At 48.3% G+C, this 27,482-nt stretch overlaps 1 protein-coding gene across 2 annotated transcripts in view; it reads left to right on the top strand.

The window, feature by feature from the left end:
* WDR19 (WD repeat domain 19) overlaps positions 1-27,482 on the top strand; it is a 740,406-nt gene that overhangs the window by 450,141 nt on the left and 262,783 nt on the right. For both annotated transcript variants that reach the window (XM_078678329.1, XM_078678328.1), the window contains one exon: positions 6,998-7,075. In XM_078678329.1, coding sequence (XP_078534455.1) covers positions 6,998-7,075 — 78 coding nt within the window. The remainder of the gene's footprint in view (positions 1-6,997; positions 7,076-27,482) is intronic.

The raw sequence follows: 27,482 nt of genomic DNA, 5'->3' as shown, positions 1-27,482 counted from the left end.
TCAGACTATCACCCTGATGTTACATCCTTGGTCTTAGATCTCAGTGAAATTGACTGAGATTTCTTGGCATCCTGCATCCTGCTTGTCATCTATGCCAGATGCCACATGCTGGTTTTATGGTGGGGCCTCAAGTAAAAGTAGGCTCAGCACCAAGGGAACCTGTCGGATTCCATCCAGGTTTTGGAGGAGACTGCAAAGACATGCAGTGATGGTTGCTCGGCCACTATTGGTCCGGCGACAGACCCCTCTCCTTAACCCACCCACAGCTGATGGTGGTGACAGGTGCATCTCTGCTGAGTTGGAGAGGTCACCTGGGAGAGGTGGAGAGTAGAGGTCTCTGATCTTCAGCTGAGACCCTGCTTAACATCAACCTGTTGGAGTTGTGGGCCATTCACTTGAGGATGAAAACCTTCCTGCTATCCATCAAGGGGAGACTTGTTCAATACAGTACCACCACCTTGTGATACTGCAACAAACTGGGTGGGGTGGGGTCCTGGGTCCTGTGTCTAAAGGCCTTGTTCCTCTGGAATTGGCTGGATCACCTGGCATTTCCCTGATTGTCAACCACCTGGCAGGATCTTTGAATGCCAGGGCAGATGAATTCAGCCAGTGACACCTAGCTGATTGTGAATGGCAGTTACAGCCCGAGGTCTCACGGGTGTCTGCCAGCAATGGGGAGAACCCTAGCTTGATCTCCTCCCTACTGCAGAAAACAAACATTATGGATAGCCTTCTCCTTTAATATCTACTTCGCATTGGCTATGGGACAGCCTCCAGAATGTCTCAGGACTCATTCCACCAGAGCCAAACCTGTTACCACTACTTTGACATGCAGAGGGCCTTCAAGGAAATCCGTCGGGCTGCTATGTGGGCATCAATTCACACATTCACAAAGCACTATTGTCATGACTGTCTGGTCCATTGGGATTGACATTTCACCCGTGCAGGCCTCCTGGACTTTTTATTCTCAGCCATTCCCCTGACCTACCTCCTTGTGAGGTACTTCTTTGGTATCTATTCACAAGGTGAGGAACCTGTGGCTAGAAGTATCCATCAGAAGAGCAAGTTACTTACTTTGAGTAGCGCTCTTTCTGGTGGATACTCTTATCGAAGCATAGATTCTTCGACAACCCTCCCACCTCCCTGTTTTGTGGAGTGGTCTCTCTTTCCATACTTAAAAAGGTGCCAATCTAGAGATTTGCACACTTACATCTGATCAGTTATTGAGCTCAGCGTCTGAGGGTGCAGACAGTCAAGAAAGAAACTGATGTCAGCATGCAAGGGTGGCTCTCATAAACAGCTCTGATGCCACTTCCGGAGCAGCACAATGTGGACGTCAAGCTACACAATACCACCTACTGGCGTGCAAGAGCAGATCTTTGAAAAAATATCACAATCTAGCCTGGGATTGTTCACAAGGTGAGGATTCGGCAGTTAGAAAGAGTGTCTACCAGAAAGTGTACAGAAGGTAAGTAACTTATTATTCTGCCAACTAAAATAAAAATCACACCCATCTTTTTTATTTGTCCAATAGAGCAGTATTGATCGGAGCTCTGATAAATTGTAATGCTCTATATAAAGACCTATTGAAAAGCCTGATAGGCCAGCTAGTATTATTTCAAAATGCAGTGATTCGAGCAGTTTTTTTTTGGAGAAGATTATCAGATTTCCACTTGTCTCTCTTTATTGGTTTCCAGTGCCCACACTTATTTGTTTCAGCATAGGTTGCCTGGCCTTACAATGCCTCACACATCTCACCACTGTCTATCTCTCTGCTAAACGTAGGTCACATGCAACTGCTTGAGATCTTTGCAGTTTCTTAGAAGTCCCAAAATTCTGGCTGTTTATATGGGGGAGTCATTCTTTTTTGCTTTAAGCACCTTGATTTTGGATTAGCTTCTTGGCTGAACTAATACAGACTAATCTACTTACTGACTTCGGGGCAAAGCTTAAATTCCATTGGTAACTAGGCTAATTAAACTCGAGGCCAGGAGACCTCTTGGGATAGTGGGATAGTTAGTGCTTTAGAAATGCATGCGAAAGTGACAAGCCACCTGAGTCCTGTATCAGCTGTCCACAACCCAGAAGTCCATGAGGCTATGAACTTGTGGCTTTTGCTTCATAGATGAGAGATTTAGGTCTATCAATAGCTCATCTTGTGGGGATTCGGAAGTCAAACAGCACACTGACTGGCCAGACAGATGTGGGCAAAGTTCAAATGGGAACTTCTCCTAGAATCTGCTTACAAAGCACACGTAATGTCAATTGCAGTGCTTAGTGGAAATCCTGGAGAGAGACTCACTGCAGTAGTGGTTGTTTCTTTCCCAAAATGTTATCACAAGGGTAATCTAAAAATTACCAGTAACACAGAGTTCAGATCATCCTGATTTCCCTAGTCTGAGTAATAAGTCCTTGATCTTAAGACTTGCTAGACGCCAGCTATGTCCCATCCTACCCATTACCTTTCAGTGTATTCTTTATCTAGCATGGCTGGACTGGACTGTACCCATGATGCACAGGGTCAAGACTGATTTGCATATAGCTGGGTCTGACCTGAGGTGGTAAAGTGAGCTAAAGACTAATGATTGATTGAACCCAGATCTGTGACTGGGGGTGAGTGTCTGAAAAGTTTCAGCGCTCCGTCCATCACCTCCTTGTGTTTGCTTTGTTCGCCCTAAGTTGGCAGGGTATGCCGAGACGTGGGTCCCTTGCTCCCTTTGCCACTGGATACAAGCTAGCCTGGCTGATGAAGGGTGTTACCCAGAAACCGGTCCCAGGATGCTTGTTTCCGGTTCAAGGAAGACATGGCTTGGCAGTTCTGGCTGGACTGTTCCTATGAGGCACAGGGTAAAGACTGATTTGCATATAACTGGGGCTGAACTGAGGTGGCGTAGTGAGCTAAAGAATAATGATGGATTCAACCTAGATCTGTGACTGGGGGTGAGTGTCTGAAAAGTTTCAGCGCTCCGTCCATCATCTCCTTGTGTTTGCTTTGTTCGCCCTAAATTGGCAGGGTATGCCCAGACCTGGGTCCCTTGCTCCCTTTGCCACTGGATTCAAGCTAGCCTGGTTGATGAAGGGTGTTGCCCAGAAACCGGTCCCAGAATGCTTGTTTGCGGTTCAGGGAAGACCTGGCTTGGCAGTTCGGTCTGGACTGTTCCCATGAGGCACAGGGTCAAGACTGATTTGCATATAGCTGGGACTGAACTGAGGTGGTGAAGTGAGCTAAAGAATGATGATTGATTCAATTCAGATCTGTGGCTGGGGGTGAGTGTCTGAAACATTTTAGCGCTCCGTCCATCATCTCCTTGTGTTTGCTTTATATTGAATCACGTTCTGCAAATCTTCATTATTTAGGCTAGGAACTTGAAAGATTAGTGTTATGTCATGACTCACTTCTTCAGGAGTTGATGGATCTATTCCCCAACGGGCTACAAGATCGCACAACAGGACTGCCTTCACAAGCCAGAAGGAGGTCTCCCCTTCATCCAGGAGGACAACGTCAAATGTTCTACATCCATGGAGAACAAAACCCCCTCATAGAACACATGCACTTTAAACTGCAAATCCGCTCCAGCCTGCTTTGCAAATCATCTACAGTTTCACCCTAAAGGGAACCCTTGTCTACTGACCACCTGTACTGCAGACCAACTTCAGCAGTCTTATCAACAACTTCATCGACCCCTTCATCATCAACTCCAGGGACTTCATACTATCTGGCAATCTCATTTTCCACCTGGAGGACCGAACTGACCTGTGCTCCTCAGCTCTCCTTGAAAGCCTGGACATCATCATCCTCACCAAGCTCGTCACAGACCCAATACATATCGCAGGACACGCACTGGACCCAATCTTCACCTCCAGCGACAGGATCATATACAACTCCACCTCATAGCTCACATGGGCAGACCACTCCATTATCCACTTACAAATCACCACACCACAAGCTAATGTTCTCCCTTGCTCAATTCCCTCAACGTGGACCAACCCCACATCACTTACAACCTCAATGAGGACATCACCTACTTCAATAATTGGATCAAAAACTGTGCAGACTCCCATGCACCAATCAAAACAAACAGCCAAAAAAGAGCCTACAAACAAGTCATCTGGTACACAAATAACCTCTGAGAATCTAAATGTCACTGCTAACAGCTAGAAAGGAAATGCAGAAACAATCACAAGACCACTGCCAGAACCACATACAAGGCTGAGGACAGATGCTAACACCAGCAACTAAGAAACACGAAAAAAGAGCACTAGTGCAATACATCTAGGCAAGCACCAACAGCTGCAAGATAATCTACTCCATTGTCAAAGAATTCACCACCCCAGAGGCTGCAGTCAACAACATCACCCCCTCACAGGAACTCTACGATAAGTTATCAAACATCTTACACAGCAAAATAGCAAACATCTACAGTAAGATTGAACAAAAACCAGACCCCAGAGTCCTCATCCCCAACCTGACATTCACCAACCAGGATGGACACTTGATTGAATGGAAAACACCACAGAATCACAGCAGCAGTCATGCTGACTTTCCACTGCAAGGCACAAACTGGTCCATGCCTTCACCACAACTACAATATAGGAGGATCACCGATCAGCAAAACCCTTACTCACATCACCAGAACCTCCATCACATCCTCCAACTTCCTGGAAGACTGGGAACATGCATCAGGCAACGCCCTCCTCAAAAAACTATCAGCCAACCCAAATGAGCTGAGCAACTTCCGTCCCATCTCACTGCTCCCCTACTCAATCAAAGTGCTGGAGAAGGCCAACAACTCACCAGCCATCTTGAACTACAGCACCTTCTGCATCACACCTAATTAGGATTAAGACGTAAGCATAGCACAGAAACTGCACTCATTACGACCAGAGACGACATATGAGCCATACTGGACCAAGGAGAGATCGCAGCCCTCATACTGCTTGACCTCTCCACAGCCTTCAACTCAGTCTTTCACCGCACACTCTTAAGAAGACTCTATGAGTGTAGAGTCCAAGGACCGTTCTTCAAATTGGATAGGTTCCTTTTTCACGGCAAGAACACAGGCTACCATCCTCCACGTCGGAATCCAAGAACATGATCTGCAGAGTCCCTCAGGGCTCATCTCTTAGTCGCACCCTTTCAATGTCTACATGACTCCATTCACTATCATCATCAGATCCCAAGGCATAACTTCATATCCTACGCTGACGATACCCAACTCATCCGTTAACTGGCAGACAAGACAACCACCACCAACTTCACCAACTGCATGATCAAGCTAGCAAAATGGATGAGAATCAATTGCCTGACGCTCAACTCAGACAAGACAGATGTGCTGGTCTACGGAAACAAGAACTCTCCCTGGGACACTACCTGGGTCCGACAGGGCTAGGACCCACACCTAAACCCACCAACCAGGCCAGAATACTGGATGATAAACTTAACATGACAGCGCATGTCAATGCAGTTAGCTGCTCTTGCTTCCACATCCTATGCATGCTACAGAAGATCTTCAAATGGCTCCCCCAGAATACCAGATATACCATCTCACAAGCACTCATCACAAGCAGGCTCGACTACGGCAACACACTCTGTGTCTGGATGTCCAATCCGTTCCTACACAGAATCTAGACCATTCAGAGCACTATAGCAAGACTAATTCTCATCCTCCCACATAGCCCTTACAGCTGACCACACATCAGAGAGTTCCACTGGCTCCGTATACACAAACACAGCCAATTCAAACTCCTCACACACGGGTACATAGCACTGCACAACATTGGATCAGCATACCTTATCAACCATACACACTTTAACCAGCTGACCAGACACCTAGGCTCAGCCACACAGTCACTCGCATGCACACACACACTCACCTCGCACCAACAAACGTTGAACTGGTGTCAATAATTTTTCTACATTGCACCCCAAATCTAGAACAACCTTCCTCGACACATCAGAGCCTTCTCCTTGCTTCTTGAATACTGCAAGAAGCTGATAACATGGCTGTTCCGACTAATACTGCAGGGCCTAGTGCCTACGCTCCTGCTGAAATGCCTGCATACCTTCATAGGTGATTAGCACGCTCACAAATCTACATAGCATAATATAACACAAATAGTGCTGCCATCAATCTTCAGATATCTTGCATGCTGAAACTTTGAATATACTTCAGTTTGCAGTTAAGCCTATGGAAAATTACCCTAGCCTCGGGTGAAAAGATATGCATCTATTATTTCAGCTTACCTACATTCTATGACTGGAGTTCTCCTATAATCTTTCATTGCTGTGATATTTTAGCTTAATGTGGATATTTTTACCAGGAGTGGAATATACAAGCATGGACCTCTCAGCTAAGAGATGTGTGTTATAGCAGTATTGGGTAAGGGGTTCTATTTAATGAAGGCTTTTTACATTGCAACATTGCTTGATACATGAGAAAAAGAACATTTTATTTTAAGGTTCCTTTTTAAAGTCTTTAAGACTATTTCCAAGGTTATTGTCAAGGTTATTCATACATTTTATCATAATGCTTCATGAAATGTTATTTTGAATGTTTCTTAAAATTGCATAATTGTTTAATAATGTATATAGTACTATTAATTATTACTGAGAGATGTTGTTCAAAGCAAGATTTCGTAAATTTATTAGGGTTCATTTTTTGTTATGTTATTTTTTAAGTATGTGATTTACTCCTAATGCAGCATTAAAAGTATTCGCAGTTATTTCTGAGAAATTGTGTTCAAGGTTAGCTTTCTTAAAGGTATTTAGATTACATTTTGTTAGTTTAAATGTTAGAATGCAATTTGTGGTTCCTAATGGGTGTTTTATTATAGATACAATTATGCTTTTTATTCTAGTTCTAGAGCTTTTTAAAACTATATTTTCCTATGAAAAAGAAAAATAGTGTAAAGACTGCTTGTTTTAATAATTTATGTTCAAGTAATATGTTTGCTTATGTTTGATGCACCTAGTTGACATGCCTCTTCCATCAATCAGGTTGGACAAGCGAAAGATGAACTTTTAACAAACCAGCTTATAGACTATCTTATGGGAGAGAGTGATGGCATGCCTAAGGTAAAACAATTGAAGAATATTGAAAATTAGAAACTTCTTAGCTCGCTTTAGTTTCATTCCTCCTTCTTGTGATATCTTTTCATTTTCTTCCCAGATGTCCTCTGTGTTCTGCTTATCATTCTGCTAGATTGTTTGTGTTGTATGTTTAGAGTTACATTGGCTCTGTTATTGGCATCCACGTTTGCAGAGCATACGAAGGTAACCTTTGTCCCACCGAGGACAGAAAGTTTCACTTCAAACAACTTGCTCTTGAGCTTCTCTGTTTTCACTTTCTATCCAGATCGTGGAAAAAGGCAATCTAAACTATACACTTAAAAATGAGCCTGATTTTCATTTGGATGGGAGGATTTTCACCTGGGCTGAGCTTAAGTAACAGTCTTTAACCACTTGGATGCTAATGACAAGGGTAACTCGTCATGGAGTTTCCATTGATTTCAATGGAAATTGCATTAAAGATCCAAAATAGCCTTAGCATCCAAGTGTTGATTGAATTGATTGAAACAAGCTTTATTTTGATATATTGCACATATCTTAAAAAGCATTACAAAAACACATATATATTAAATGTTAAAAACTCAGTACAATATTAAAACATTTCATTTCATTATTTACATGAAGACGATATGGACATTGGTACGGGATAGTCAGCTGGCTATTAGGGTAGTGTTGATAGCCTCAATGATCGAATCCGCCATGCCCAAGCCAGAAATTTAGCAAGACAGGAAGCAAACAGAGGGCAGGAGTCAGATCTTAAAATTCGTAGAGCCTCAAGATGGGATCTAGTTCCGAGACTCCGGCACAAAGGCTTTAGCCAGATGCGGCGGGGGGCAAAATAGGCTGGGCACACGAAAAGTAAGTGGGGCACAGACTCTAGCCTACTGTTACAAAAAGGACAAAATGAAGATAAATGCGACGATCCCCTCCAGCTGGCAATCAGTTTTCCCACTGGCAGTAACCCCAACCTGAATTTTATATATAGTGCCCTGTCCCAAAATTTAGTAATCAGGTCTAAATATGGCTCACAGTAAGGGACATCCTTGATCAAGAGAAATTCGACAGAAGTTCTACAGAGTTTGGAATTACAATTTCTGGTGTCCATCACCCATGACCAATATAGCGTCTTTAATGTCTGTTTGGGCGGGGTAGATCTATTAGCCCACGCGTCCTCAAGGCCAAGTTCGATGAGAAGGCACTTGACTTCCTTGAGCCAACGGATTTTGGACCAACCAGGTGTTAAGAGCAGTTCCCTTAGACCATCAGCATAGCTAGACAATTCTGGTACCCTCCAGATGCGTGCCCAAAGGAGGAGAGGGCGCAACCTCGCCTGGTCCCCTATGGGACGAGTACCTGCGTCTAGAAAGATTGGAAGAACAGGAGTGCTATGCGGCAGGCCCATAAGGTCTCTATGAAATTTGTTTTCCGCTCTGGACAAAAGGTCTGTATTCTGGAAGCCCCATAGTTCGGATCCATAAAGGGCTGCGCTCACCCCCCTTGCCCTGTAGATGTCCAATACAGGACCAAGGGTTTGAGAACCGAGGCCCGTTGTTCTTTCAAAAGTGCCCCTACCACCTTCTTGTCGGTCAGCCCTGCCTTTGAAGGTGGGGTTGCCAGCTCATTGAGTCACTGAGACGAATGCCCAAATAGTCAAACTCCTTTACCCTTTCAAGTGGGACAGAATCCAGAGATGGTGGGATGACAGTTTTCTTCCGAGCGTTCAGGACCAGGAACTTGGTTTTGCTCACATTTATTGATAGACCCCTGGCGTCGCAGAAGTCCTTAATGCCAGTGAGTAGGCGTTGCAGACCTGCTGGAGTTTTTGAGATCAGGAGGGTATCATCTGCGAAGAGGAGAGTAGGGATTTTCCTGCCAGCCAGGGAAGGTGCGTCAGCAGGATGTTTAAGAAGATGCTCCACCACTCCATTAACGTATAAGGAAAATAGAGTGGGGGCAAGCACGCAACCCTGGCGGACTCCCCTATTCACAGAGATACGAGATGTTTTTTGGCTCTGGTCTCCCCACCTGATCTGAGCAAAATTGTCCTCATGTAGTTTTATGAGCATATTTAGTAAATACTGGGGAATGCCCATTGTGTCCAGAACGCACCACAGTTGGTCTCGTGGGACTAAATCGAACGCAGTTCGTAAGTCTATGAAGGCAAGGTACAAGCTGCCCTTACCCAGGACAACCACTTTCCAGAGGATCATTAAGAGCCGGAAAGTTTGCTCAATAGTACAAGTGCCTGATCTAAACCCCGCCTGATAGTCCGAGAGGATACTTTCCTCCTCAATCCACTGTTGAATCCTTCCTAGAACTACTTTGCCCGCTATCTTCTGCGTAGAATCAAGCAGACTGATTGGGCGATAGTTTGCAGGGTCGTCCCGGGTCCCTTTTTTAAAAATAGGGACGACCTCCGCTCCCTTCCATGAGTCCGGGAGGGACCCGCCCATCAGAACAGCATTCAGAAGTGCGGCGATTAGGCTGCTCCACTCTAGTGTACTGACCCTTAATAAGTCGCCTGGGATTCCGTCGGGCCCAGCGGCCTTATTCGGGACCAGACACTTGATTGCCCCCTCAACTTCTTTGATGGTAAAAAGGCCAGCCTCGTTGAGAACTGAGCTGTTGGGGTGAGAGTGAGCGCCGGGCTGGTGGTCCATGGGGCTAGATGTGGGACCCCCAGTTGGAGAATAAAGCTGGGAAAAATGAGCAAACCACACCTCCCCAGTAATGTTACAAGTCATAAGGGAGTCTTCGGGTTTGTTTTTCAATCTCACCAGGTCCCAAAAGCCCTTCGAGTCCTTCCTGAAGCTCGCCACTTTAAGGTCAATCCAGAATTGAGTTTCGTGCTCAAGCCTAGCCGTGGTTAGTGCCTTCCGATAACTTTTCCTGGCAAGTTTTATGAGGTTGGCATCCTTGGATTTCACTGCTCTGATGAGTTCACATTTTGCAGAGCGACAGGCAGGGGAGAACCAGGATGCTCCACCTTTTACGGTATTTTTTTCCTTTCGTCTCCCCTCTGCTGGGGCGATAGTAAACAGTTCTCCCAGAGCTTTAGTTGTTTCAACGAAAAGGAGCGGGACATCCGCGTTTCCAGGGCTCATGGCGTCAAGCCCCGCTTTAGCGTTGGACATTATGGAATTTGCTAAGGTCATCTTTCCTTCGTCCGTAGCAACTTTTCTCCATTTAAGCCTCCTTCCACAGTTTGAGAGGCACACATCATGCGTTGATTTCCATAAGTGAGGGGGAGGATTTGGCTTCGAACCCCTCCAAGGAGAGGACAGTGTCAGTGCTAGTTGGTTATGATCACTATCAGTGGTTGTTAAGACCTCCATATCGAGCAGGTAAGCCCAAAGCTTGTGGTTAAGGAGGATATAATCGATCCGAGAAGTGTAACCAACCCTATTGTAAGTATGTGCCCCATTGGGATCAGATTTGGATCTGCCATTAGTTGCCCTTAAGCCAAATTCCATACAAAGGGCATTAAGATCTATGGCCCCCTGTGACCATTTTTTAATAGGGTTGAGTGTTAGTAAGGGGATACCTCTCCTAGTGTCTTCCTCCCAAGTGTCTAGGATGTCCTCGCTGGAGAGAGGTTCGAAGGAACAATTAAGATCCCCAGCGAGTAGAACAGAAGAGTTGGCATTACAAGTTCCAAGTTCTTCCTCTATACCTGTCAGTGGCAACGTGGAGACACCACCCCTTGCCCCCCTTAGGTAGATGTTAAATATTTCCAGATTTTTCCCCCCCGGGCCTTTAACTAGTATTCTCTGTAAATCAGGAGATTTAGTAGGTAAGTGCCTGATAGAAAGGCCCAGAGAAATACTAACCCAGATTAAGAGGCCACCTGATGGGCGCCCTTTGGTGCCAGAAGGTTGTAATGCAGGGACAAAGTAGGTAGTATAACCCACCTTGTGACGGGGTTCTAAACACCAAGTTTCCTGCAATATGCAAATCCCGAAGGATTCAACAAAGGTGTTCCAGTCGGGAATATCAAGGTTGCGAACAAGACCTGCTACGTTCCAACTCAGAATCCGGAGCGCAGTACCCAATACAGTGCTCCCAGTAGCCCTCGCTCCCGATGTTGGAACATTTATAAGGGGAATGGGCTCAAGGCCCAGGCTCCTAACTACAGGTGGCGACATAACATCTACTATAAAGTTATCCACTTTGGGATGAGACCCCACCCCAGCTGAATGTTTGCCTACCGTGGGAGCGGGTACAAGGACTACCTTGTCACTATAAATTGGTGGAAGTATGGGTGGCCATGATGGTAAGTTAGACTGGGGCGAAATAGCTAGTGTCTGGGTTTCCTTGTGGGTGGCATTACTCATCAGCCCCATGTCAGCTTCAACATCTACGATTAGATAATCGGGTGGATGGCTATTGGGAAGGTGGAAAATTGGAGCGCTGGACAGTGACCTAACGGGCTTCACTGTTAAGCACATAGCAGGGCTACACCCAGTTAGGCTGCTCTCAGGGATAAGGGAAGCTATGGTTGCTGGTGGCAATTTGACCTTGGCTTCATAGGGTAAATTGAGAGGCAGAGGGAGTCAGTCTACCTCTTCTAAACAACCGAATCTATTGGCGGTTTCTACTCCGTGCCACCACCTATTGGAACCTTGCCAGTCCCCTCTCGCCCCTCCACGAGCCGGATAGCGAGGATGAGACCAGTCGCCCCCATAATTTAAAGCAGGACGCGGGGGTAAAAGAATGTTAAGGGTCTTACAGCAATAGGTGATTTGACCTCCCCAGTGTTCGATGAACAAATATGTTGTACAGTCTGTGGATCCTCAAAAGAGACTACAATACAGTCGCCTTGGATAGTTTTCCGTGAGAGTCCTATCCAGGGAACTCTACGCACCATTAGGACTTTGCTTCTCAGATGCCTTGGGATCTGCCTGTTAGTGTTCAACCAGTGGATAACCTTGTTTTTAAGGGACCAGTAATTTTCTTGGTAGGGACTCCCCAGTTCGGGAACACCCGCTAATACTACCACATAAGGCCTTGCATCCGGGGGTAAATCTATATATCCCCCACGGAAATGTTCGGCATTACGTGGGCCCTGCTTGGTAGTTTGGTTATACTTGATGTCATTCGCCCTTTGGGCAACGACCTCTTTGTTTGGTTTGATTGACTGTTGTGAGGGCTGCAAAGGTGGCTTAACGGGGGGATTGGTGGATTTAAGTTCAAAGCCCTTTGTACGTGGTTTGGGTATTGGTTTACTGGAGGGCAGTACAGTTGGCATAGTGATGGATGAGTCCTCTTCGGCTGTGGCGGGCCCTTTGTTATTTTGAAGACTAAGGCTTGCTAGAGTTAAGATGCTTTTTTCCACCTCTAAAAGGTGGTTTTCAATGCGGGAGAGTCTTAGGTCTAGCGGGGTAAGTAGCTTTTTAAGAGAGTTCCAAACTATTCTTAGAAATTCCTCATCACTTCCCCCAACCTCACTTGGTTGCGCCCCAGTATTCACCTGTGTGGCGACAATATCTTTGGGGTCCAGGCTTGGGCAGTTCTCGACAGCGCTTGGAGGGACCAAGTCTTGGGCAACAGTTCTTGCTACTACTCCCTGTTTAAGTAAGTTAGCATTGGTTGAGCAGTGTACCCTGGCAATTTTGGCCTTCTTCCGTGAGTAAGCAGACCTTACAGTGCGTTTACTTTTGTGAGCTGTGCCCTTCGAGTGGGAACCCTGGGGATTAGCATACTCCTCAATGGTACTGGGGGAGATCGGGATAGGGGCTGTAACAGTATGGGTGGCAAGAACCGGGTCACTAACATGCAGAGGAGAAATTTGGCTATTTTGCAATTGGAAAAGACTTGAGGTCACAGACATCCCGGGCGATAGGGGTGGGGTTTGGTGGACCTCGGCGTGCGTTGTAATAAGGCGAGGCATTAATGGGTGCACGGGGCTTTTTACTGTTGCTATGTGACCTAGGGAAGATTTCTTAGACATTGCAAAGCTTTGTGACAGTCTTCTAGCTGCTTCTAGGTCCAGAGAAACACGTGTTTGCATTTTGGAAATTTTGTGATCGATAGCGGTGTTTGTTCTGGTAATAAAGTCATCCAGCGTTCCATTTACCATCTTCCCACCCTTCGCGGCTTTGCTGCGGCTAGCCCGTGTGCACATAGTACTAGGTTGGTTCTGACGTGGCTTACTAAACTAGTGTGTAATAAGAATAGGAGGTGTACTGACAGGAGGACTGAAGAACCTGGGGGATGGGGTCCAGGCCAGGCTCTCCGATCCTCGAACGGCCTCAAACGGCCCGCTCTTTGCCCGGTCTTCGCCCCGAGCTCCATCCCGCGCGCGTCCCGTGTCGCGGAGGAGGTGATGTCAGTAAAGTGCGTGTAGGTGGTGGGCGTGGCCACCGGGGGAAGAGGCACCAGCTGGGCTGACTGTGGAATGCTGGTCCTCGCAGTCCCCCGGTCGGTACCCTTCTCACTAGGACTCGCCTCGAGCCTCAACCCACAGGATTACAGCTGGGAGCGATATCGGGTCCTGCCGATTGCAGGACACGCTCACACCCACGAATGCGCTACGGTGGGGAGGCTTGCTTTCCACAGATGCGGCAAATTGGAAAAAGTTCAATCCGTCAGCAGGGAGCAGGAAGGACACTGTGAGCGGCACCCGCGAAGCGGGTGTCGCGAAAAGTAATGAAACCGGGAGGCGGTGGGCGTGGCCGCCGGGGGAAGAGGCACCAGCTGGGCTGACTGTGGAATGCTGGTCCTCGCAGTCCTCCGGTCGGTACCCTTCTCACTAGGACTCGCCTCGAGCCTCAACCCACAGGATTACAGCTGGGAGCGATATCGGGTCCTGCCGATTGCAGGACACGCTCACACCAGCGAATGCGCTACGGTGGGGAGGCTTGCTTTCCACAGATGCGGCAAATTGGAAAAAGTTCAATCGTCAGCAGGGAGCAGGAAGGACACTGTGAGCGGCACCCGCGAAGCGGGTGTCGCGAAAGGTAATGAAACCGGGAGGCGGTGGGCGTGGCCGCCGGGGGAAGAGGCACCAGCTGGGCTGACTGTGGAATGCTGGTCCTCGCAGTCCCCCGGTCGGTACCCTTCTCACTAGGACTCGCCTCGAGCCTCAACCCACAGGATTACAGCTGGGAGCGATATCGGGTCCTGCCGATTGCAGGACACGCTCACACCAGCGAATGCGCTACGGTGGGGAGGCTTGCTTTCCACAGATGCGGCAAATTGGAAAAAGTTCAATCCGTCAGCAGGGAGCAGGAAGGACACTATGAGCGGCACAGTCTTTATTATCCATTTATGCCTTTTACCCAAGATCATTTAAAACATTTACTGAACTCTTGAACAGAGTAATGATGCAATGCTGTATTGCAGTGCGATCCACTCTGGTGTACACAGAATCGCTCTTCAAATTCTTGCTTTTAAATAACTAAGCCACAGAAGCAACACCATAACATTTTAATGTGAGTGCTGCAGGCAATGCATACAGATGCCAGTACTTGCTTAGGCTGGTGGAGGAAACGTTTGTAGATCATATGCCTGAAGCAAGCTGGGACTTTGAAGCCAGACCTATCCAATGGTCTAGATTCGTCAAAGCACATAATAATATGTGGATTCCATAGCTAGAAGAATTGTGGCTTAATCTGCAATATTAGGAAGTTCTTGATTATTAATTCTGGTATTTCTCTTTTTTTGTATTAAATCTTTCTTTAAATTTTTTTGGCATGGATATCAGTCAACAACAGTGATGCAACTTTTTTTCAGCAAATAATCCAGAGTGAACCCAGCTGGCAGGGCATACACATTATAGATTTCTCATCACATCCCTTTCATCAAAGGTATAATTACCCAGATCACTCCAGCTGGTTCCCCCGGCATGTATTACAAACTTCTGCCGCCAACCTTACCTTCAGCCTAAAATGTTGTGGAGACACTCACTACACAAGCCTGCACCTGTTGCCATCTATGATTGTTGCATTCTCTGTTGACAGCTCACTCCCTCCACTCCACCAAGATCTCCTTCTACATGACCCATAGCCATTGCTTCCTGTCTACCAGTCAAGAACAGTCCACTTGAGTTCGGCACAAGGGAGGCGGCCTCTTCCTGGTCACCAGACTCTGCAACATCGTTGCCCATTCTAAACAGTTGTCCTCTGCATGCTTGTCTACCCTCACCTCCCTCATTCTTCTCTCCTCAGTCAACACCTTCACGACATATCCCTAGTCCAAACCAATGAGGTAGACATCCTTCAAATAGCAATACATTTGTTGGTGAATAATAGCCCCAGTTGTGCTAACTTGTATCACACCTTCTGACTGTTGGGACGTGGGATTACCCCAACAATGTAGTATAGTGATATCTAGTCTAATACTGGTCGCACGCCTTAGATGCTGCATGAGCTTTGGTACAGTCATCTGCTGCAAATGTGCCAGGCGTGACTCTTGACTCTAAGTCTTTTTGTAGCTGGCGCTTATTGCCACACACCTCGCTGATGCATTCCCCTCAGAGGACTAATTTCAAGGTTTCACACTTGTTGGCCCTAATGGTTGTTGTACCCCAATTATCCATAAAATACACCTAGGCAGGGATGGCCAGGTTATTGCGGTCCCAAGTGTAGATGAGTAGCAGTGGTGCATAATTCGACAGACTATGTGATATGAGCACCATGTGCAATCTACCATACATATTGTGCACCGGAGAGAAGTATGTTAACTCCTTGCCAGTGAAACACCTTGCCAGTGGGGTGCAGTGACCTGCAGTGACCTCCAGAAATCTATGCAGTCCACTTGTGCCATAATTTCTTTGAGCGCTTCAGCCATGCCTGGCTCTGTAAGACTCCTAGCAGGTGACCTGTCCTGGTTCCCATTGTGAATACAATTGTAAGTTGCCTCCCTATAGGAGACGAATACCCATATGCAGTCCAAGGGCATTCAGTACCTTCGCAAAGAAGGCCCTGTTGTCATGGTTGGGGGCATATACAATCAATGGGCACATTTCCACCCTATCCAGGAGGCCATACAACAGAATATATGTATCCTCCTCATCGGTATGTGCCTATCTTTATTGAAAAGGTACCCTAGTAGTCACCTAGATAGACACTGCTTTTGCACATGCAGTTACTCAAGTGACAATTGTATTCTAATGAAAGTGCAACCAAAACACACAATACCGCCAATGTTTCATGTGTAGACCTTTGTGCTGATTGCACTGTTTATTGCTCGAAAATGTCCCATGTTTATGGTACAAAGTCTGTTTTGTATGTATACTTTATTGGTTGTGCATGAAATCTGCAGGCAGGACAACTGGTTTTGGGTGGGTTCTGTTTTCAGTTGCCTCTCTATTCTGTTCTGCAGAGACAGCCCTTGTGTGAGGTGGTGCTCTTCACAACAGGGTAGTCTCCAGCCTGGAGCACCCATAACAGAGGCACAAAGACACGTGAACTATCTGCACCTAGCTTTGAATAGCCACAAAGATACAGGAAGAAGACAAAATGGTGGTTTCACCTAAAAGACCCATCACACTCTGATCACACAATACTGTAGCCCGCTTCACCCACATCATCCACCAAGTGGCAGTGCTGCAGGAAGATTAGTCAGGAGCCCCTCTGAGCAAATGACTTAATCATATTTCTATATGAGTCTTGTCTCCTTTGTCCTCACTTTACTGTCTAGGTCTGCTCCCTCCTGCCGTCTCCTGACATTTTCTCTATCTGGGTAAACAACACAACCCACAGGCCTCCATCACTCTGCTTCACTTATACGCAATATGCATATACTACACTGGCCACATACACAAACTTGCAAAACATACACTTGGATGAGATAAGATGAGAAATCAGAGTATAAATCTGACTGTGCACTGGTGAGTGCCAAATAACTACATCTTTTGTGAGTTTATCAAAAAACTTTAATTACAGAATAGTGAGGGATGATCTGTAAATGGGACCTTTTCTTTTTTTCAGCGCCAAATCCTCTTGTGCGGTGAACTGACCTTATACCAAGGTTTGGATACTCCAGACTATTTTTAAAAAGGCTGCCTTGGCTTGGTACTCAACAGGCTAGGGCTCTCAATGTTTAAATGATATGTACACTCGGAATCACATGTTTAGGCTGCCTGCTCCACAAATGGAACACTATGTATAACGCTGCTTCCTTCCACAGCTTATACGCTCTGATTGCTTACTATCTCAGAATGACTTCTTCCACTGTACTCCTAAAACCCTGCATGGAAAATTGACCTCACTGACTCCCGCACGATTCCTCTAATTTCTTTTTGCAGAGTGACCCTCTTCTTACCTTCCATCCTCTCCATGCCTTCTATTTCTGAGTATAGTCTTATCTCAGTATCTTGCCTGTTTGCCTTAATCCTTCTTATTGTAACTTTGCAATTGGCTACCTCATTTCATTGATCACAACCCCGTCTTTTTAAAACTCTATACCTGTAAATTAACATTACCTAATCTCTGCCAGCCTATTTGACCTAATCTCTGCCAGCCTATTTTACCAACCATTCACCTAAAACTGCATAGCTCTCACTAAGGTGAGTATTAATATAATCTGTAGCAATATAACTGGAGTAAACGCATGCAGTTTTTTCTTGAACACATGACTATTCACAATATTTATTTATTTATTTATTTATTATATTTCTAAAGCGCACGGTCACCTTGCAGGCATCCTGGCACTAACACTTTCAGAGATACGCAATTGTATGGCCACACAACAGCAATTAACTAACTCTTCGGAAAGAGCCAGGTTTTTAGCCTTTTTCTGAAAGGCAGAAGGTCACTAGCTTGTCTAAGTTCCAGGGGCAGGGCATTCCAGAGCTTTGCAGCTGCCACCTCAAAGGATCTGCCACCTGACCTCACCTTCCTAAATTTAGGGACCTTCACTAACTTTGCCCCTGATGAGCGCAGGGTTCTCATGGGAACATACCAAGAACATTTCTTTTGAAAAGAAACAGACCCCAACCCTTTCAGGGCTTTGAACACTAGGCAAAGAGATTTGAACTGAACTATTTATTTCAGTGGCAGCCAGTGTAATTCCGCTAACGCCCAAGAGGAGGAGGACCTTCTAGGCCAGCCAAGGACTAATTTGGCTGCCATGGATTGGATCCTCTGCAGCCTATCAAATAAGAAGTTAGGAGACTCCAGCAGCAGGGCATTGCAGTAGTCTAATCTACTGAGAATAGTGCTGCGGGCTATCATAGTGCGAGCCAAAGAGGGAAGCAGAGGAAAAATCTTCCTCAATGATCTAATGATAGCAAGACAGCAGCCCACTGTTTTTGTCACCTGCGCTTCCAAAGTTAGTTGACTATCAAAGATCACACCCAGATTACGGACTGTCTTTACAGGCTGCACTGGGGTCGGGTGTCCAAGGGCCAGAAGTTGCTGGGCAACCTGGGGGGGAAGCCTTTCCGAAGTATAGTAAAGCACCTAGTTTTGTCAGCATTAAATTGCAGCGAGTTTTCCCTAAGCCACAGTGCCGTGTCACGCAAACAGCTATGAAACCCTTCCAATGAAGTTGACTGGTCCCCCTCCAGAGAGATGATCAACTGAGTGTCATCAGCATAGTTTATTTTTTTTTGTACATATCTTTTTATTGCAGCAAAATAAGGTGTACAAGCAGGTCACATATGCCATTTCAACAGTTGTCTGTCAGAACTATGAATCTCCAGTACACGTGCCACACAGCCATTTAGCTCACACCCGGAGGTCGAGCGGCGCAAGAACGGAGAAAGTTATGAGCTGGTGAAGACAGCATAGTGCAGCGACAGCCAGTAGTCCGGGAAATTGCAGGGATGCTTTTCGGTCCTCTCACCCCCCCCCCCATTTCCGCAATTGCTTAACAACCCAACTAGTCACTCCCCTCCCTCTCCGAACAACATCCCCTTATCCGCCCAACTCTCCCATCCCCCCTCCCCTAGTCCTACCCCCTCCGCCCCTCTCCCCGCCCCCAACACCCCCAGGCGTGCCAGAGTATCACCAGTGCGAGCTTGCATCCACCCCGTTCAAACCAGACCCTAAACAGACCATCAGGAGTAATCAACAAAAATTGCCAGTCATCACGTAGGAAGTAGGGAAACAAGGGAGGGAGGCTAGGACAACACCACCCCAGGCGGCGCCGCCGCCAGGTCAGGACTAGGCGCGGGGGTGCCTTCATCATCCAGGTCCAAAAGTGTGAGGTCTAAGACCAATTTTTCCCATGCCCTGGCCCTCTCCAGCGCAGTGTAGGTGCCCGCTCGAAGTGCAGCCTGCAAACGGAGCTCCCCCTCACACCGGGCCCATTTTTTAAGTTCAGCCTTCCATCTCTCTGCAGTGGGGCCCCTACTCGCTTTCCATTGGGATGTTATGGTACGTTTCGCTAAAAGCAGACCCAGGTCCAGAAACTTGCTAGTAATTTTGTTCTTTGATGTGTGTGGGAACCAATGTAGGATGCAGTGCGCCATGGTGAGTTGCAAGTCCCTCTCCGTAACCTCCCTCAGGCAATCCACTACCTCCTGCCAGAAGGAACTCAACTCCGGACAGGACAAGAACATATGCTGGAAATCAGCCAAGACCGCCGGGCACCGCGGGCAGGCCGCCGGATGAGTCGGGAAATATTTATGCAGTTTGTCAGGAGTCAGGTAGGCCCTATGCAGGACATAAAAGTGCACCAGCTGAAACCTAGCGTTGCGCGTCCCGTTCCGGGCCCGTTCCACTATACTAGACCACGCCTCTTCAGGGATCTCCACCATCAGGTCAGTCTCCCATTTTGCCTTCAGAGACAGCAGCGGGGTGATAGCCTCCGAGACCATGCGCCTATACAGGCACGTAACAGCTTTGACCGTCCCCACCATCATCACCACGTATTGGCACCCTAAAGACAGTGGCGGTTCTGTCATGCCCGTTTTCCAGTGCTTGCGGATTGCCGTTGTCAGTGCCGCATGTAGGAGGAAGTCCCACCCCGCCAGTTCAAAGCGATCTCTCAGAAGATCAAAAGGCAGCAGTACCCCATCCTCATAAAGGTCTCCCATGGACTTCAGCCACAGTAGGTCCCAGCTTTCCAATCGGTGCCACGAGCCCCCATGCGGGAGTGCCCCGCACAGCCTGAGCGGGATCTCAGGAGCGTATGGGACTGCAATACGGCCCCTCCGGAGATATCTGTTCCAACATTTCCTGGCCGTTGCAAATTCCTGGGTGAGGTGGAAATCTCCCATCGGGACTCTTCCCTGACAAGTTAGTGACAAACAAAAGAGGGAAGATTTTGTTAAAAGAATTAGCGGCGGTCGATGGTCTTATATTAAATGGGAGATTCCCTTCCGACGTGCCTGCAAAATTCACTCACAAATCTCCTTTTGGGTCTTCCATCTTGGACTATGCAATCGCTGACTATGGTCTGTTTCCTTTTATTCAGGATCTCAAGATCATATCTACTTCTATGAGTGACCACAGCATATTGTTTATAACTATTTCTTTAAAACCCATGTCCACTGCACCCTGGTCTCTTAATGGCAGTGATGTTGCGTTCCATATTTCTTCGGGAAGGTGTGTCTGGAATCCTTCCGCCATTAATGGGATACAGGATTTTTTTATCTGATACTTTATCGGTATTAAATAAGTGGCATGGGAATGAAATAGTATACTTTGAAGAATTTATGCGAAATATTATCTTTTATGCTAAAAAAACTCCTCGACCAAGTAAAAGGGTAGTGGTCCCTAGTACATTGCGGATCCTGAATAAAGAAATAAATAAACTAGTCCGTGAACAATATGTAGATAGAGTCATGGAACGTGAAAATGAAATTTCCAGGCTAAAAAGAAAAAGATGCAGACTCAAGCTAAAAATAAAAAAGGCAAGGGAGGACGATGTTTGGATAAATTTGAGGGAATCTGTAGTTCAGGGTAGGATCAGAGAATTTTGGGCAATAATCGGTAAGGGGTGCGGCTCTAGACTAAGTCCCTCCCCTATCCCTATAGCAGAAGAGGTATGGATTCTTTATATTCGGGATCTGTATGCAGGGAACGGGATTTCAGGTGATGATATTGTCTTTGATGCCACTCTGGAAGGACTCATTCATTACCCCACAGAAGTAGAAATTGAGATGGCTATAAAAAACATGCGTGTCTCTGGGGCAATGGGCCCTGACGAACTCCCCATGACGGTCCTGAAACAGGAACCTTCAAGGTGGAGTAAAATTCTGTATCCCCTGTATAGAGCCTGTTTTCTGTCTAAAATGGTACCCGCCTCTTGGAGGGGAAGTATCTTGGTCCCTATTTTTAAGAAGGGAACTAGGGATAGCCCTAGCAATTATCGTTTGATTGCTCTCCTCGACTCTATCGGAAAGGTCTTTGCGAAATGTCTTCTACATTCCCTTTCCGCTTGGGTAGAGGAGTATAATATCCTGCCGCTTGAACAGACGGGCTTCCGTAGGGATCACGGTACGTTAGATAACCTCACCTCTCTGCATGTAGTGACAGATAAATATGTTCAGGTGAGAGGAGGGGTAGTGTATGCCGCCTTTATTGATTTCTCCACAGCGTTCGACAAAGTTGACCGCAGAACGCTGTGGAGTAAATTGGCAGCGCTTGGTCTCCCATCCTATCCGTTGGAGCTGGTGCGGGCTCTGCATACAGAGACCTGGTGTAGGGTCCTGATGGGGGGCGAGAGGGGAATCTCTTCTTTAATTCCATCTATGAATGGCCTTAAACAAGGCTGTCTACTTGCTCCCCTTTTGTTCTCCTTGTACACGGCAGACTTACCTGCCGTTGTGGCCGCCAGCGAGGGCATCGCCCCGGTGGTGGGGGGGACCTCTATATCCTGCCGATGATGTCCTTATTCTTAATCTGACCCCTAAAGGACTTGCAAATCGGTTACATGCTCTTCATGCTTTTGCTGTAGCCCATTGCATGAAGATTAATATTTCCAAAAGTAAGGTGATGTGTATAGCTGGTAAAAAGAAGTGCCGATCCGTAGATTATGGTTGGCTTATTGGGGGCCAAAAACTGGAGGTTGTGAAGTCCTATACCTTCCTGGGAAAAATCATCATGGCTAATTTAAGTGAGAGGCTCCATATTGAGCACTGTACACGCAAAGCTCTAGCCCATGGTAAAGGTTTAAAGTCCCTATACCAGGCAACGGGGAAGCGACACTTCCTGAGTCTATTGGAAGTGTATAGATCGAAAATCCCCGCAACAATTCTGTATGGCATCGAACTTATAGAAGTGAAAAACTGGGACTTTTGCCATAAGATCGAGGGGAAACTTCTTAGAGCTCTTTCTTCTCTTAACACTGCATGCTCTTTGGCCGCTTGCAGGCTTGATTTTGGTATCAGGAGTAGCTGGGTACAGGGATTATGTGCCCTTGTAAGATGGGTGGCCTGCCTTGCTAGAGCAAAAGTAGGGACAATAAGAGCTCTTCTCCGAAGTGAACTATTGGGTAATTTCAACGAGTTTTCCCAACTTGTTTGTAATTTTAGAAAAGCTGTAGCCCTTCTAAAATTAGATGAAAACGTTTTGTTCTCGTACTCTCCCCTACAGTTAAAACTCGTTTTAAAAGCGGCCTCGTGGGACTTAAGTTTTCAGTCTGATAAAAAGTTAATCTCTGGTAAAAGGAATGTTGATTTTCTCCTTGATTCATATGTGATGAAGCAACCTCAAACCTACGCCACATGGAACCTACCGCATGGTATCCGTAGATTCTGGTTTCTTTTACGTTATGACTTAATACCTTTAAATCTACTGTTATCCAAATGGTATGGTTCCTCTGCCCTGTGCAATTTATGTAAATTGAATATTCAGGACTGCACGCATGTCCTACTGATTTGCCCTGTGCTCCGCAAATTGCGTGCCAGATGGTTAAAAGTTATTTGTCTCCGCCTTGGCATCGTCACTTTAAATGGCTTTTTTCATGCACTTTACTGTCCTCCTAATGAAATGTTCTGCTTCCATATTTTTAACTTTTTTAAAGGTTTTTTAGCTATTTATTAATATGTCCTTGGTGATGTTTTGACTTTCCGATCTTCTGTAGTAGTGTTTTGTATGTTAGTTTTGTATTTAATCTTTATTTTTGTAAGTGGTACATTTCTTTTTATGCAATGTATTTGTCTTGATTTTGTTTTTTATTCTGTATACTTTATGTGGCCCTCTTTTGAGAGCCAAAACATAATAAAATAAATTGAATTGAATTGAATTGAAATTGAATCCCATCGGGAGTCTCAGAACAATCTGGGATAACACCTGGACCCGGCCCGCCGGCTCCCCTGACCCATCCTCCTCTCCCCTGGCTCTCGCGACCCATTGTGTCAGCCATTGCAGCTGAGCCGCCAGGTAGTATAGTTCGTAATCTGGCACCGCTAGTCCCCCTGCTGCTCTAGGGCGGAGAAGTGTATCGTGCGCCACTCTGCGCCTGCCCGCCCCCCACAGGAAGCCAATCACCATCGACCGCAGTCGGCGGAAGTAGCTCACCGGGATCCAGATCGGGAGTGTCCTGAAGAAATAGAGCAGTCTCGGCAGGGTCACCATCTTAAGGAGCGCCACCCTCCCCATTAGTGACAATGGGAGCGTGCTCCAGAAGTCGAAGTTCGCCTTAGTGAGCCTGATCGCCGACCCAATATTGCCCTCAAGGATGTCTGCCCTATCATGGAAGATCGAGGTACCGAGGTAGCTCAGACTCCTCTCCTCCCATGCCACTCCGTCCGTAGACTGCGGACACATTCTACGTGGGCGAGCCGGGAACAAGTAGGACTTCGTCCAGTTCGCCCGGAGGCCGGACACCCTGCTCAATGAATTTAGTAGGGACTTAGCCCCTCGCAGAGAGGCAGCCGAGTCCGCCAGGAACATCAGCAGGTCATCTGCATACAATGCGATGTGGTGTACCTGTCCATAGACATCCAACCCCTGATATGCCAGTCCCAGCCGGGCTCGCGCCGCAAGGGGTTCGACCGCTATGGCAAATAACAGGGGGGAGAGAGGGCACCCCTGACGGGTGCCCCTGCCCACCGCCCACATCTCCGAGATAATTCTTCCAGTCCGGACCCTTGCCGTTGCATTCCGGTAGAGCAGCATTGTCCAATCTACGAAGTCGTCGCCTAGCCCCATTGTGCGCATGACATGGAAAAGGTAAGGCCATTCCAGGCTGTCAAAGGCCTTCTCCATGTCAACTGCGAACACCACTGCTTCATCCCCGTCATAGGTGTCAGCCTCCAAGACATGCAGGAGCCTTCGTATATTGAGCGCTGTGTTGCGGGTCGGGATGAAGCCTGATTGGTCCGCGTGGATCAACGTGGACATATGGGGGAGCAAGCGTGACGCCAAGATTTTACTCAATATCTTATAGTCTAGATTGAGCATGGACAATGGGCGATATGCCGCCCTGTCCCATGGCTGCTTGCCCGGTTTTAGTAATGGGACGATAAGTGCTTCGCCAGTGGTTACCGGAAGGCTGCCCATCCGTTTCGCCTCATTGTACAGCCACGTCAGTCGGGGCGCCAGGAGGTCGACGTAGGTGAGATAGAACTCCATGGGGAGCCCGTCAGAACCCGGCGTCTTGTTCCTTGCCATACTCTTGATGGCGACTCTCACCTCCCTCTCCTCAATGTTACTCCCGAGTAGCTTCACGTCTTCCGCCACCAGCTCCGGCAAATCTAGACCCTCCAGGAATCCCTGGAAGTCGTCTACTGATGGTAGGACCCGGCTGCGATAAAGCTCCGTGTAGTAGTCGTGGAATAGCTCATTGATCCCCTGCTGGTCAAATCGTGCCACCCCCAGGTGATCTCTGAGTTCAAGGATGACCGAGCTCCGACAAGCTGGGTTGGCCAGCCAGGCCAAAAGAGCCCCCGTTTTATCACGCTCCGAGTGCACGCGTGTGAGATAGGCCTGGTAGTCGAAGCACCGGAGACGCTCCACCGTCGCCGCCACCAGCTCCCGCGCCTCAAGTAGGGCCTCGTGAGTGTCCGGCCGCTCAGGCCTTGCTCTCTCCAGCCCCCGTAAGTTTCTCGTCCTCCCGCGTAACGTCCGCCAGTAGCGTTTTCCTAACCCCCGACGCCGTCGCCATACATTGTCCCCGCACTACCGATTTGAAGGCGTCCCATTCAATCGCGGCCAACCCCGCGGTGCCCGCATTGATCTGAAAGTACTCCTCGATGTTCGAGGCTATTGTGGCTCGGAAGGGCTGATCGTCTAGCGCCTCTGGGCGCAGCTTCCAGGCGGGGATTCGTTGGCGACGCTGCGACCAGCGCAGTTGCACAAGGAGCGGGTTATGATCAGAGATCGTGCGCGTAAGATACTCACTGTGGCACACCTCTGCGTTCACGTCCTGGGAGCATAGGAAGGCATCTATGCGGACGTGTAAGTCATGGAGGGCGGAAAAAAAAGAGTAGTCCCTATCCGACGGGTGGTTCGCTCTCCAGGAGTCGACTAAATCCCAATGGCATTGCCAGGCAGAACGCGCAAGCGCCAGTTTGCCAGCCGGTGCATTCGGTAGGGGGGGGTGCGATTTGTCCAGTGCAGTGTCAGTCACGCTATTGAAATCCCCTCCAAGGAGCACTGGTTCCACTAAGAACGGGGCCAGCTTGTTGGACAGCAAGGAGAGAAAGGCAGGTTGTTCAACATTCGGGGCATACAGACAACTCAGTGTCAGGTCCCTCCCATCCAGTTTGCCTCGCACCATAACATACCTCCCCTCTGGGTCTATTAGTTGCTGTGTGCATTGGAACGGTACCCCCGCCCTTATCCAAATGGCCACCCCCCTGGCATATGCGGAGTAATCAGTGTGGTAGACCTGCCCCCTCCACCTCCGTTGCAGCGCCTTGCCCTCTTTAGCTAATATGTGTGTTTCCTGGAGGAAGGCGAAATGAATGCCCCGTCTGACGAGATAGGCGTGAATTTTGTGGCGCCTATGCATGGTATGCATCCCTCTTACATTCCACGTGATACATTTGTAGCCTAAGTCGGGTCCCATTGTAGATCCCATCGTGCTTCATCCACTCTCTCAGCAACCCCCCCGACACGCCCAGGTCCCACCCCCATCTCCCCCCAACCTGATCAACTAAACTCAATTCCCACACCCCAGGACAGAGGTCCTTTGTCTTTGTACGTCTCTGGTGAAGTCCGGGAAAATCCTGACCCTGCTGTTGTCAATTCGCAAGTCCGGCAGGTCCCTGGCCCTCTGGAGAATGTGGTCCCGATCCCGGAAGTGCAGGAGGCGCATCACCATTGGTCTCGGCGGGGCTCCTGATTTGGGCGGGCGCGCCGGGACTCTGTGGGCGCGTTCCAGGGCAAAAAACGGGGAAAGTCCCTCTGGGGCCACCTCAGTCCGCAACCAACCTTCCAAGTAGGAGACCGCATCCTGGCCCTCCGCTTTTTCTGGGACACCCACGAGGCGGAGGTTGTTGCATCTGGAGCGCCCTTCACTGTCCTCAGCCCTGAGCTCCAGCACTCAAACTTTCTGCACCACCTCCGCCAGAGACGCTCGTAGAGTAGCCACATCTCCAGGTAGGTCCTTCAGTGTTACCTCTGATGACGTCACTCGCTCCTTCAGCTTCCTGCGGTCGTCCTTCAAGAGGGACAGGTCCGACCCGATGGTGTCCATCCGTTTTTCAAGAGCTTCCCGCGATTCTACTATCGCCTGCATGATATCACCCAAGGACGGATCTCGTGAGCGCGTCGAGCTCCCCGGCCCAGGCGCCGGCTCCTCTACTTCCAAGGGGTGCCCCGGGTCATCCAGTTTCAGTGCGTCGAAGCCCCTCTTTTTGCCTCCTCTCGCCATTCACCATTCTGTCGAGTGGTAAGACTGGTGTGCCTCTTCTGGGTCCCCCAGGGACTCAAAGCACCGTCGGTCGTTATCTCGGTCCCGCTGTAGCTGCCCGGCATTCCCTCGCCTTCGCGTCCCTCACAAGGCGGTGCTCCAGGCCGCCAGCAGACTCAGGGGACGGCCGTCGCACTCCCAGGAAGAGGGGGGGCCACCAGGATCTCCGCTTCGGGCGTAGGGCTCACCGGGGAGTCGTAGTTTGTTCGGCGCCTCCGAACGCCAGTCCCGAGTCAGCCTCTAGTGCGCGGGCGCCCAGTAGTCCACTTCCCCTGGTCAGGCAGCGTGCCCCCACCTCGAGCAGCCCGGGAGCCTCTCGGATTCGAACGGCAATCCCTGCCGCCTCCTTGTGCCCCACCGCCGAATGCAGCGCCCCGCCGGCTTGGTCAGTATGTCAGTGGCACTCTCCCCAGGGCGAGTGGCACCAGGGTCTCCGCCCCAGTAGCAGTGCAAACCCACCACGCTACAATGGCCCGGGGATTCTGTGGCCGTTAGAGCCAGGGCAGCCTCCACCTCGCGGGCGGCGCCATCTTGGAGTCAGGCAGGCCGATATTTCTTCGCCCTCTGGTCGCTCCTATACCACGACGCCAGGCGAAGCTCCCACCTCCCACAGCCTCGGGAGGACCTCCGCTGCAACGTGGATTGTTCCTGCTGTACT

The sequence above is a fragment of the Lissotriton helveticus genome, chromosome 2_2, assembly GCF_964261635.1.
Source record: "Lissotriton helveticus chromosome 2_2, aLisHel1.1, whole genome shotgun sequence".
NCBI lineage: Eukaryota > Metazoa > Chordata > Amphibia > Caudata > Salamandridae > Lissotriton > Lissotriton helveticus.
The sequence above is the reverse complement of the archived record's forward strand: the minus strand, read 5'-3'. Positions and strand labels throughout refer to the sequence as shown.